Source organism: Salvia splendens, chromosome 21, assembly GCF_004379255.2.
Source record: "Salvia splendens isolate huo1 chromosome 21, SspV2, whole genome shotgun sequence".
Taxonomy (NCBI): Eukaryota; Viridiplantae; Streptophyta; class Magnoliopsida; order Lamiales; family Lamiaceae; genus Salvia; species Salvia splendens.
The window spans coordinates 25,115,836-25,129,002 of NC_056052.1; the positions used below are offsets into that span (position 1 = coordinate 25,115,836).

Sequence of the window (13,167 nt, forward strand, 5' to 3'; positions counted from 1 at the left end):
CTGGGCAAACGGTCGACCTCTTCTACGAGTATTTGCATGTCGGTGAGTCCACTGGAATCATTTGTCTTAAAAAATTTTGCGAGGGCGTTCGTTCAGCTTTCGATGATGAATTCCTTCAGGCACCCCCCACCGATGATTGCCAACGGTTGCTTCGTCTTCACGAAACAATCCATGGCTTTCCCGGTATGCTTGGCAGCATTGACTGCATGCATTGGAGGTGGAAGAATTGCCCGACTGCTTGGAGGGGGCAACACTTAAGCGGACACAAAGGCGGCGGCCCAACACTTATCCTTGACGCGGTCGCCGACTACCGCCTATGGATTTGGCATGCATATTTCGGTGTTGCCGGATCCAACAACGACTTGAACGTTCTCTATTCTTCACCCATCTTCAATGATGTGTTGAATGGTGTAGCACCTACGATCGACTTCACCGTCAACGGAAATGTATACCACATGGGTTACTATCTCGCCGATGGTATCTACCCAAGGTGGTCGACTTTCGTGAAGACGCTCAGCAACCCGCAAGACCCGAGACGGGTTCTTTTTGCGCAGCGTCAAGAGTCCGCGCGGAAAGACGTCGAAAGAGCCTTTGGGGTCCTTCAAGTCCGATTCAACATTGTGAAGGCCCCGTCTCGGCTGTGGTACGTGAAAAATATCGCCGACGTCATGAACACGTGTATTATCTTACACAACATGATTATAGCCGACGAAGGACCGAGGGCGGCTAGCTTTTACGACGAGGATGAAGCCGGAAGCTCAAGCGCAAGGTCTCCCCTACGCCGAGGTGTGCATACGATGGTGGGTGAGAGGATCGAAACAAGGCACACAATGCGCGATACCCGAATCCACGTTGAGCTACAAGAAGACATAATCAAACACATTTGGACGAAATTCGACCACGAGTAGTGGTTTTTTTGATTTTAGGGGTTGAATTATGTATTTTTTATTGATTAGGAGTTTAATTATGTAATTTTTATTTTTTAGAATTTTAATTATGTAATCTTTAATTTTTAATGTATTTTGTAATATTATTTCGGGTATTTTTAATGTATTTTAATTTTGTGGAAATGTTTTTATTTAAATTGAATAATGGAAGGTGAGACCCTTGTGCTCGTCCTTGCGGAAGAGCACGGATGTGAGTGTTGTGCTCTTGCATAAGAGCAGACAGAAAAAGTGGGTCCGGGCCCATATCCGTGCTCTTGTCAACGAGCACGGATATAAATGCTCTTAGATCTCTAAAATCATACATCCTTAAATTAATTACAATTAGCAATTAAGGAATAAATTAACAATTAAGCACATCCCTACCATATTACTCCTCCTACTTTATATGTTTGTTATTGATAAGCTTGCTAGTAGATAATTAGAGAAATCTAAATTTTATAATTTTTCTACTTATTTTCAATGACCGTTCGAAATTTTACCAAACAATTCTAATCTAATTCATGATTTATCCGGTAATTTGAACACGAAATATAAGGAGAAAATGGAAAAACAAAAGAAGACAGTAAAAAAATAAAGGTTAGGTAATTTCCATCATTTACGACAAATATTCAATGAAAAAGAAATGTTATTGAAATATAAAAAAAGAAAATTAACTGCCAAGTCGCCAACTTCTCCACTCCACCCCCACCCCAACCCAAAATTACACCCAGCCAACTTTCTCTATCTACAATCCCATTTCCTTTCCTTTTCTCTCTCTACCTATATTTCTGCCCCTTTCCTCTCCAAACCCCATCCCTCCCACCTTTACGTACAACAAGCCTGTATCTACAGCTTCTGCAGGCAAACGCTAGCTGGCACACACACTCGCTCACTATGTGTTGCTAGGAAATCGCGAGCTCGATTTCGGCGGCGGTTCCCGGCGCGATTTGATTTCGAGGAGAATTTCAGGTAGATGCATTCCTTTCCTGCTTCCTCCATCTCCGGCGGCGCGGTGTATGGCTATTCTCAGCGGTAGATGGCTAATTCCAAGCTTCGATTCGCGCTTTCGCCTCATTTGGTGGTAGGATTGGCTGCGGTGCTGTTGCTGTCAGTCTGCTGGAACCCTAGGTCGATTGTTGCTGGTGCGGATTCGGATTCGGACTTGGATTTCGACTCGGATTTTCTGCTGTTCCACCAGGACTACTCGCCGCCGGCGCCTCCGCCTCCGCCGCCGCACCCGCCGTCGCTCTCGTGCGAGTCCGATCTCGGAGGAGTTGGTAGTTTGGATACTATTTGCCAGATAGTCTCCAGCTTGAACATAACGAAGGATGTGTATGTAGAAGGGAAGGGTGATTTTGTAATTGCGGCGAATGTTAATGTGGATTGCTCGTCGTTTGCTGGATGTGAGCTCGCTATAAATGTTACGGGTAACTTCACTTTAGGTGAGAATGCGTCGATAATTTGTGGCACCTTTCAGTTAGTTGCGGATAATGCGTTTTTCGGAAATGGCTCTACTGTGAATACTACTGCGTTGGCGGGGGCGCCACCGGCACAGACTAGTGGGACCCCGCAAGGGGTGGATGGAGCGGGCGGGGGCCATGGAGGAAGAGGTGCGGCGTGTTTGAAGGATATGAGTAAGAATCCTGAAGATGTGTGGGGAGGGGATGCTTATGCGTGGTCGAGTTTGGGGAAGCCATGGAGTTATGGGAGTAAAGGAGGGACGACGAGTAAGGAAATTGATTATGGGGGTGGTGGAGGGGGAAGGGTCTTGTTTCTGGTGACAGCGTTATTGGATGTGAATGGGAGTGTTTTGGCCAGTGGCGGAGATGCAGGTCCGAAAGGAGGTGGAGGGTCTGGAGGCAGCATATACATCAAGGCTCATAAGATGTAAATTCAATTGCCTTTCACTGTTATTGCTGTATAGCCTGTATTTGAAAAAGTGTGATCTCATGCTAGTCATATTAGCTATTTTGTGATTGAAGAATCCTATCCGTTGCTGCTAATCCACATTAGATATTTATGGTTTGACTAACAGCTTCACGATATTGGTTCAATATGATTTGTAAATATTGGAAATTTGTTGGCCTAGTTGTTTTTGAGTTGTGGGTTCCATCGAGGCATGCTACGTATTGATATGGAATCTACTGCATCAGTGTCTCATATAATAACTTCACTTCGCTGTAATTTTATAGGTTTGTCTAGGTGTGATTCTGTAATTATATTTGGTGGCTGACAGTGAGTGTAGACGGTTATTCTACTTTTGGTTAGTATTCTTCTTTCTAAGATGCCATACCGTTAGGATAGATTGTTTTGTGATTCTTTTCTGGTCCTTGTGGTTCTGTTCCTTTCCATAAACCAGCTAGCTTAATTTTAGGTGCTGGTGAAGATTCTTTTTAGCTCAGTCAAGATTGTTCATCTCAGCATATATTTTCCATTGCTAGTTGTTTCAAATATTTTACTATTATTTCCGTCATTTATTTTTGTAACAAATAAATAAGATTAATAGTTGAAGAAAACAACAAATGATTATGCAGGGTGTTTTATAGTGTAGAGTTTATTATCCCTCTTCCCATACCATTTTCAGGAATCATAAAGATATTATTTAGACTATTATGATAAGGTCTAGTTTGGCATGATGTGGTGGCTACTTTTTGTAATATGTACCCTGTACATTTCTCACTTTCGGTGTCTGACTTATGGAATATTTGTTATTTTATCCACTTTTCTGAATCAAAATGCTTTAGTTATATTCTTCCATATTTGTAATGTTACCTCATCCTATAATAATTAGTCTAGTACTGTGCCTCTCTGTTTGATTTCCTTTTTACTTGTAAAAAGTCATTATAAACTGCATCATAATTCTTCCCATGTATGCTATATGATCAAATCAAATCACATAGATCAATGTATTTTTTATGGTTCTTTCATATAATTATCAACATTTCTAGTTAATGAATTATGAATATCCTTGCCATGTAGTTTACACTGTGTTGTTTCATACAGTATTTACATGAACCCATATTCTTGTCTACTTTGGATATCTATATGTTTTTATCTCAGGAAGATTTGGAGCTCAGTCGATTTAACCACATTACTTCTTGTAAAGTGCAGGACTGGAAGTGGCAGCATAAGTGCTTGTGGGGGTAGTGGTTTTGCTGGAGGCGGTGGTGGCAGAATTTCTGTAGATATTTTTAGCAGGCATGATGACCCGGTCATTTCTGTATATGGTATGCTCTGCTACCACATTTGTCTATATAAGCACTGAGGCAATATTGATCCAGTTACATTTTTCTCTAATATCTTATGTTGCAGGTGGAAGCAGTATTGGTTGCCCTGAAAATGCAGGTGCTGCAGGAACATTTTATGATTCTGTTCCTCGTAGCCTTACCGTGAGCAATCATCACAAATCAACATATACAGATACACTCCTTATGGACTTTCCTCAACCGTTTTTAACGAATGTCTATATAAGAAACCAGGCAAAGGCTGCTGTTCCCCTGCTGTGGAGCCGTGTCCAGGTCAGTGAAGTTGGGGTTATTTAGTACGTTCTCAATTATTAAAGTACATGGTCTTTCAAATACAGGAAAATATGACTAGGCACAGTTATTGCAATTAAGAGCCTAATTCATCATGTTCTTGCTTCCAGGTTCAAGGACAAATCAGCCTCTTGCGTGGAGGAGTGTTGAGTTTTGGGCTTGCACATTATTCAATGTCAGAGTTTGAACTATTGGCAGAAGAGCTGTTAATGAGTGATTCAAAGATTAGAGTAAGTAACCGGTTTTATGATGCATAGGAAATTAGTATGAGTTATTGACATGCTAGTCTCCTTTATGGTTTTGCTACTTCCAAGCATTTCCTAGACAATTATTTATATATTACCTGCCACTTCTACCAGCATTTTGTGGAGGAATGCCTTGCTTATGCCAGATATTTCGTTCTCTAGTAATAAGTTATCAATTATCATACTCCTATTTGATATTTAAAGTATTCTTGAATACCTCACTCTTTTCTAGGTTTATGGGGCTCTCCGTATGTCAGTCAAAATGTTTTTAATGTGGAACTCGAAGATGTTAATTGATGGTGGTGGGGATGAGAATGTCGAGACATCATCACTTGAGGCTAGTAATCTCATAGTCCTCAGGGTGAGTACTCTGTCCATTATGTATGGCGTCATGATCTTGATATCCATGCATGGATTACTTATCTACCCTCTCTTTGACAGCAATCATCTGTTATCCATTCAAATGCAAACTTGGGAGTTCACGGGCAAGGTTTATTAAATTTGACTGGACCAGGAGATTGCATTGAAGCTCAACGGCTAGTTCTATCATTATTTTATAGCATCAATGTAAGGAATAGTTTAATGACTTAATAATTTATTCAATATTTTACTTATGTTTATGAACTCGAAGGGCTAATGCTCTACATGGGTTATCGTCTTGCTTTCTGTTAATGTGCGACTGTCTCAATACAAACTATAAAAAGATGTCCTCTATTCTATTTGACCCTATAACATCGCCCGATAATCTTTATCCTTAACTTGTTATGCAAACTAACCTTTCTCTGCTCATGTTGGGATGAAGGTTGGACCTGGATCTGTTTTGCGTGGTCCCCTGAAGAATTCCTCAGATGAGGCCGTGTAAGTTCTGGCTCCTGTTAAAGTAACATTAGGGATGGCGTTCTCATTTTGGTTGAGAATTAAAAACTTTTGTTCTTCAGGACGCCAAAACTTTATTGTGATTCGCAAGATTGTCCCAGCGAGCTGATCCATCCACCTGAAGATTGTAATGTGAACTCTTCTCTGGCCTTTACCCTACAGGTTGAGGTCTTCTGTTAGAGCATATCGCCTGCTTTTGTTTCATGAGGTTCTCTTTCTGCTGGTAATTGGTATAGATTTTTAATGATTTCGTATTGTTACTTAGATATGTCGTGTTGAGGATATACTTGTTGAGGGTTTTGTTCAAGGTTCTGTTGTGCATTTCCATAGAGCCAGAACCATCAACGTTCAGCCTACTGGAGTTATAAGCACATCTGGAATGGGTAAGATTCTCACTGTCATGAAAAATGTCCCCTATATCTCGAGCCTACGAGGAAATTCTCTCAACCTAGTAGTACCTACTTATTTTATGAAATCATTTATGTTCTTCTCCATTCTTGAGCTGCTTGAATTATTGGCATTAAGATACATGTCATCGGACCATGTTCCCATGTATCTTAACATTCTAGGATTTGATATTTTTGTAGGCTGCCATGGTGGAATAGGTCAAGGAGAAGTCTTGAGCAATGGTCTTGGTAGTGGTGGTGGGCACGGTGGTAGAGGTGGAATGGGCTGTTATGGTGACATCTGTGTTGATGGTGGCATAACGTATGGATATGCTAATTTGCCTTGTGAACTCGGCAGTGGAAGTGGAAATGATAGCTTGGAAATATCAACAGCTGGTGGTGGTACTTTAGGTGAGAACCAAGTTATTGAACTTTGAACCACAAGTTATCTGTTATCGTACTCTCTCTCAGTCTTAGTTATTAATTGCACGTCAACACATTTTACCTTTGTGTTAGTGTACATTAGACATTGCATTATTAAGTCGTTACTCGTTACGTATATGCTTTTTACCTGGTTGATTTCTTGAATTGTCCTCTTGTGCTTATCTTCTGGCTTGGTGCTCTATAATGTGTTCTGGACTGTTTGTTTGATGATCAATGCTCTATTTTTTTTCTTCAAAACCATTCATTTAACTGGTTCCTATCATAATAATCTTATTGTTTGCTAGGATCCCGTATTTAAGGGTGCTTCTGAATTCGGTTGCCTTTCTTATGCAGTGATGGGTTCGTTGGAGCATCCCTTGATAACTTTATATGTTGAAGGTTCTGTTAGAGCAGATGGAGACAGCTTCACGAGTCTCCAGAAGAACAATGCATCTATTGATAAGTTTGTTGGTCCTGGAGGTGGTTCTGGGGGTACTATATTGTTATTTTTGCGCAATCTGGATCTTCGTGAATCTGGAAATTTATCTAGTGCTGGAGGTCATGGTAGCCTGACTGGTGGCGGAGGAGGTGGTGGTGGAAGGATTCATTTTCACTGGTCAGATATTTCCACTGGAGATGTTTACTGGCCAATAGCTACAGTGAATGGAACAATACATACCATGTTAGTAAAAATGAAACCTTTTCATGTGAAGTTTTGCTTTTATTATTCCATATTTTGTTGTTATGTAGCAATACATTTTGAATTCTTTACACTTTCCTTTCACTCATATATGTTTTTTGAAGAAAGAAAAATGAATCTATTGGTGGCCCATCTTAATTACACAATCTATTTGTTAATTTTTGGGACATCAAAATTGAAAATGGTTTACTATATAAGTAATTATGCTTAATATATGGAAAAATAATCCAGGAAACTGCTGTCCTGTGTAAATATAAGATGGGAAATGTATCATGTACATTTATAGGAGCTATAACACTTAAATCTTATCTGTGTCTATAAATCTATCTAGGTTGTGACCATCATGTCAGTCATTTAGGGGTGACCTATTTTGTTTGGAGTACCAGACATGTTTATCATTTTAATAATTTTCTTTTGTTTGACTTATAAGATGTATTTGACATTTGAGATAAATACATGGCTCGACAAATATGTACAAACAGTGACCTATTTTGTTTGGAGTACCAGACATGTTTATCATTTTAATAATTTTCTTTTGTTTGACTTATAAGATGTATTTGACATTTGAGATAAATACATGGCTTGACAAATATGTACAAACAATGACTTTGGAAGGCTACTTGAGAATAAAGTGAGCTTTATAGTTGATGACTCAATCTATATAAACACATGAAATTGCTCATCGCAGTAAATGTGATTTTGTTGTGGTTATGCATAATGTGTAAACATTGAACATCATCAAATCTGTGACTTAATTCAAGTGGATTTCTGCTTTGAACTGACCAAGCAAGATGTTTGGTGAGGTGGTAGACCTCTTTATATTATTCCTATCAGCCCTTCTATGTTGATTGGACACTGTTGGTTTGTGTTAATGCTCTGAAGCTACATGTTTTTAAGTGTAAATTCCTGGATATATGCTCACTAGTGTTTTGGGATCCACTGGGTGATCGTTAGAATTGGTGTTCCTGCTGCTGTTATTCCATAGTTTGATGATTCACAGATGAATAGTATTAATGTAAATGTGTGGAAAATATCTTTCATGTGTTTCTTCATTCCTGTGATAGCATCTAATTTCACATCTACCATCTGTTGTATGGTTTCTTATTTTCAATAATATTCAAATGGATATCTTTTCCATAGGGGTGGATTAGGTGGTGTACAAGGTCATGTGGGCGAAAATGGAAGTATCAGTGGCAAAGCTTGCCCAAAAGGGCTTTATGGCATATTCTGCGAGGTAGATTAAACTTGATCAAGTCATTTTCTTCTTCAATTCATTATAAGTTAAAACATTGCTGTTTTGAACAATTGAACAGCAAGAAAATCATGTTGATAATCCAGGACAAATAATGAATTTTTGTGGTTATTTTTTAGTTGTTAAAGTGTACTTTGTTTGAATATAGAGGTCTTTATGTAATTGATGGGATTTGATGAAATGAAGGCACTTTTATCTCTATGTTGTTGCATTGGAAAGCAATATTTGGGAGACTGTCTACTATAACTTTATGAATGTTCTTATAGAGTATAACTATTCGACAATAGAGCATTATAGCCTAATTTTGATTCCTATCAGGTAAGAGGGTCGTGCGTGTGTTACATAGGACAGATGAAGTATGCTTTAATAGTTAATACAACCTGTATGCTTCTTAGTGCATTCACACACTTGGCTTGATGTGGTTGAGTTGAGAAATGCTAAATTTCTAGATGTCAGGTCATAATTTACCTTGTTTTTCTGTTTCTCCAGTTGACCTTTCCCTTTATTTTTCAGGAATGTCCAATTGGCACTTATAAAAATGTCACAGGGTCAGAGAAATCCCTCTGTTTTCCATGCCCAACTGATGAGATCCCTAATCGGGCAGCTTATATTTATGTCCGAGGTATCTCTAGATCATTAAGATATTGTTCTCTATTGAAAAGAGCTCCTATCATTGGACATTCATGTCGTCTTTTCACATTTCCCTATACTTCTTCCTTTTTTTTCCTGTTATAATTTTTATATTAGTTTCTTTGGCATTCCCAAATTAATAGTATGCTATAATTTGGATCTCTTATGCTAGTCGTTTTCTCAGATTTGTGACGCCAAATTATGTTGCCATATTTCGTTACAGGTGGTATTACCGAAACACCCTGTCCTTACAAGTGTATCTCTGATAGATATCACATGCCAAATTGTTATACCGCTCTTGAAGAACTAATATATACATTTGGCGGACCATGGTTGTTTGGCCTCCTGCTTTTGGGTCTTTTAGTTCTGCTTGCTTTAGTTCTAAGTGTTGCACGAATGAAGTTCATTGGCGTGGATGAGTTACCTGGTCCTGCTCCCACACAACAGGGTTCCCAAATAGATCATTCATTCCCTTTCTTGGAGTCTCTCAATGAGGTAGTATCTGTGAACCTGGATAGTAAAATGCTTATTTCTTATATCCTCCTGCCCACCATTTTGGACATCATGGAATTGATGTTATGGTTGCCAATCAGGTGCTAGAAACTAACAGAGTGGAGGAGTCTCAGAGTCATGTGCACAGGATGTACTTCATGGGTCCAAATACGTTTAGTGAACCTTGGTATCTTCTTCATACACCTCCCGAACAAGTCAAAGAAATTGTGTAAGCTCCTTTTCTTCTAGCAACATGTTATACTGCCACTTCCTTTAACAAAATGGTACCTGAACAGCCTTTATTTCTACGTCCTTTGCAATTTGCCTCCTAAAGTTAATATTTCATATGCTTTGCTCTCACTTGTTTATTGTTAACTTGATGCTAATGTAATATGGCAGATATGAAGGTGCATTTAACAATTTTGTCGATGAGATCAATGCTCTTGCTGCATATCAGTGGTGGGAAGGTGCAGTTCACAGTATTTTTTGCATTCTTGCCTATCCTTTTGCATGGTCATGGCAGCAGTGGCGCCGGAGAATGAAGCTGCAGAAAATTCGAGAATATGTGCGATCTGAATATGACCATGCTTGCTTACGGTCTTGTCGTTCGCGTGCTCTATATGAAGGGCTGAAGGTAAATCTTACGAGTATCTTATGGTTGGTTGGACTTCGTATAAACCGAGATGTGTTGTTCTTGTTTTGTAATTGTTTGGTACTTGTTATGATAACCGTATAACCTTTTTATGTGGCTACTAACTGATGATCAAAATATACAAGAGAAACAAAAGCTGACCTAAGTAATATTTTTGGGCTTTGTTTCATCTTCCTATAATTGTTTTGAATATCTCATAGTCTGAGCACTATATGGAGCATTCTTGCTTTATTAACAAACTTGCATGCTATGGTAGTTTTAGTTCATTTGTATCTTTGATTCTCCCAGTGCTTGTCTATGTCTCTGTTGCTTAGTTCTTCCCTTTGGTTGCTGGCACTCTATTTCTTCTGTTGCTCTTTCTCTTTTTGGTGGATGGCACAGGGCTTTGACTTGTGCACATGAATCTATCTTTTTTTATATTTCACAACTATGATTGCTCATGATGTAGAAGATTTTTTGCTTGGCATCTCACATACTATTATGTGACTTGTAACCTAATCTAATTCGTCTAGCTTTCATGTTATAAATACACTGTTTAAATACACTGTTTGAATGTATCAGTTATGACATTTACCACTAGCTATATGCCATGGAGAGTTTAGTCCATTTCTTTTAGCGGCGTAGCAAAAACTTGCTATCATTCTATTTCTAACCATTTGTCTAACCGTAGGTTGCTGCAACTCCGGATCTAATGCTAGCATATATTGACTTTTTTCTTGGTGGTGATGAGAAGAGAAGTGATCTTCCTCCTCGTCTCCAACAAAGATTTCCTATGTCTCTATTATTTGGAGGAGATGGGAGCTACATGACTCCTTTTATTCTTCATAATGACAACATCATTACTAGTCTGATGAGTCAGGTTTGTTATTTAACCCCAGGGAACTACATACATTTCTGTTTTGAATTTTTTGAATGAACAATTTTCTGGAAAGAGAGATACCGTCTATTTACATTTATTATCTTCTGGTCTTTCTATTCAGTCTGTTCCACCCACCACCTGGTATCGCTTTGTGGCTGGTGTGAATGCACAGTTGCGCTTAGTAAGAAGGGGCTGCCTAAGATCGAAGTTTCGCTCAGTCCTTCAGTGGCTTGATACTTTCGCAAATCCTGAATTGAGGCTCTATGGTTTGCATGTGGATCTTGCTTGGTTTCAGGCTACAACTGATGGTTACTATCATTATGGACTTCTGATATATTCTGTGGAAGAATTCAACCGTGTGTCTTTTGTATGTCACGACGGAGAACCTGGAGATGATGAGCAACATTCACGGTATGCATCTCTTATCAAACTTGTGTAAATACGAGGGTTATTTGTCTGCGCTGATGCAGACCTATGTTTTCATGTGTTCCTTATGTGCTGTGATATTGTTTGTTTCGCAACCATTTCCATCCGTCCATGCTTGTGAAGTCAGTGTTTGTTTTAGTAGAATATATTATTTGAAATTATACAAACTTGTGTATTTTAAGTTGAACCTGTTTGTCTGAAATTATACAAACTTGTGTATTTTAAGTTGAACCTGTTTGTCTGACGCTGCTCCCTTTTTCTTCGGTTGGATAAATCAGTGCCGTTGGTGTTCATGTTAAAGATGGGAGTTCAAATAAGAGTTTCTTAGGACGAACTCAGAGAAGTGCTGAAGGGAACTTGAGGGGGAAGATTTATGGTGGGGTTCTAGATTTTGACAGTTTGAAGGTGCTCGAGGAGAAAAGAGATTTACTCTTCATCCTCTCTTTTCTAATTCACAACACCAAACCTGTTGGCCATCAGGTCTCTCTCTCTCTCACTCACACACACACACACACACACACACAATTTCAGGAAAAGGAAATAAGAGGAGTCAATATATTTATGCATTTGTTTAGGTTATCCTTCCTGAAAATGCTTTGCTTCGTTGTACTGCAGGATCTCGTGGGTTTGGTGATCTCAATCCTGCTTCTAGGAGATTTTAGTCTAGTATTGCTCACCTTGCTCCAGTTGTATTCACTTTCCCTAGCAGACGTCTTTCTTGTTTTGTTTATCATGCCCCTCGGGATTTTGCTCCCCTTTCCTGCTGGAATCAATGCCTTATTCAGCCATGGACCTAGGCGATCAGCAGGTCTTGCACGTGTATATGCTCTGTGGAACATCACATCATTCATAAACATCGTGAGTAGCTTTTTGTTTTTTTCAACTCGATGTCATTCACGTTATTGTTGTTCAGACAAGTAAATGTACCCAATTTCTTACTACTTGGTTTATTTCTTGGCTTGCCCCAGGCTGTTGCATTTGTATGTGGCTATATTCGCTATCGAACACAATCAAGTAAAACAACCCCAAGCTTTCAGCCGTGGAATATGTGAGCTGAACTTTTTGGACATCATTTTTGGCCGACTGCAAGAGTTTGTTTGTTCTGATACGGTTGTGCTTCTGTGACTGCAGGGACGAAAGTGAATGGTGGATTTTTCCCTTGGCTCTTCTTTTGTGTAAATGCATCCAATCTAAGCTCGTAAATTGGCATGTCGCAAATTTGGAAATTCAGGATCGGGCGTTGTATAGTAACGACTTTGACTTGTTCTGGCATTCATAGAATTTACGGAGCAAATATGTTTCACACGAACACCCATCAAATTTTTATTCGTGGGTTCTATCGCAATGTGTTGTAGTGGTGTAGAGAATAGTGGGTTGACACAGGAGTAGAAAGTTGAACGAGAGAGAAAAAGTGATAAACAACTAGATAGAGCTGAGGCATTTATTTGTAGCCTTGTGTTGTGCAGCTATATATATATATATATTCCTTTTGTCATGTAAATATAGAAATGGGATATTCCCATGTCTTACGCATTTCTACATTCCCTAATTCACTTCTCTCTATATTTGTCTAATTTTCTACTTCTCTTTCTTAATTTTGCTTCTAATCTCTCCCATAGGCATAGTTCTAAATTGCCTTTTATCTTGACGGCTGTGTTATTGCGTAATGAAAATGGTAGAATATGCTCTCGGCTACAAAAAATACTTTCATCTGAGAACATAAAAGATTTTAATGTGTGATTGATAAGTTTCGTCATCGGTCGG

General features: G+C 39.0%; 1 protein-coding gene across 1 annotated transcript; it reads left to right on the plus strand.

Moving 5' to 3' along the window:
• Nucleotides 1-1,636: 1,636 nt before the first annotated feature.
• Nucleotides 1,637-12,977, plus strand: LOC121784640. The gene is made up of 22 exons (XM_042182825.1): nt 1,637-2,813; nt 4,038-4,153; nt 4,239-4,444; nt 4,573-4,692; nt 4,940-5,068; nt 5,149-5,274; nt 5,510-5,565; nt 5,646-5,745; nt 5,849-5,966; nt 6,171-6,380; nt 6,747-7,074; nt 8,233-8,326; nt 8,858-8,966; nt 9,198-9,469; nt 9,568-9,695; nt 9,866-10,100; nt 10,789-10,977; nt 11,099-11,388; nt 11,682-11,883; nt 12,019-12,261; nt 12,372-12,451; nt 12,535-12,977. The coding sequence occupies exons 1-22, from the start codon at nt 1,963-1,965 to the stop codon at nt 12,680-12,682; spliced, it is 4,350 nt and encodes a 1,449-aa protein (XP_042038759.1). The 5' UTR covers nt 1,637-1,962; the 3' UTR covers nt 12,683-12,977.
• Nucleotides 12,978-13,167: the final 190 nt, after the last annotated feature.

Excerpts from the sequence above, each read along its gene's own strand:
- LOC121784640 (XM_042182825.1), top strand. The coding sequence starts at position 1,963 with ATGGCTAATTCCAAGCTTCGATTCGCGCTTTCGCCTCATTTGGTGGTA. Across the intron at positions 5,275-5,509 it reads CATTATTTTATAGCATCAAT|GTTGGACCTGGATCTGTTTT; the intron begins GTAAGGAATAGT and ends GTTGGGATGAAG. Across the intron at positions 11,389-11,681 it reads GATGATGAGCAACATTCACG|TGCCGTTGGTGTTCATGTTA; the intron begins GTATGCATCTCT and ends TGGATAAATCAG.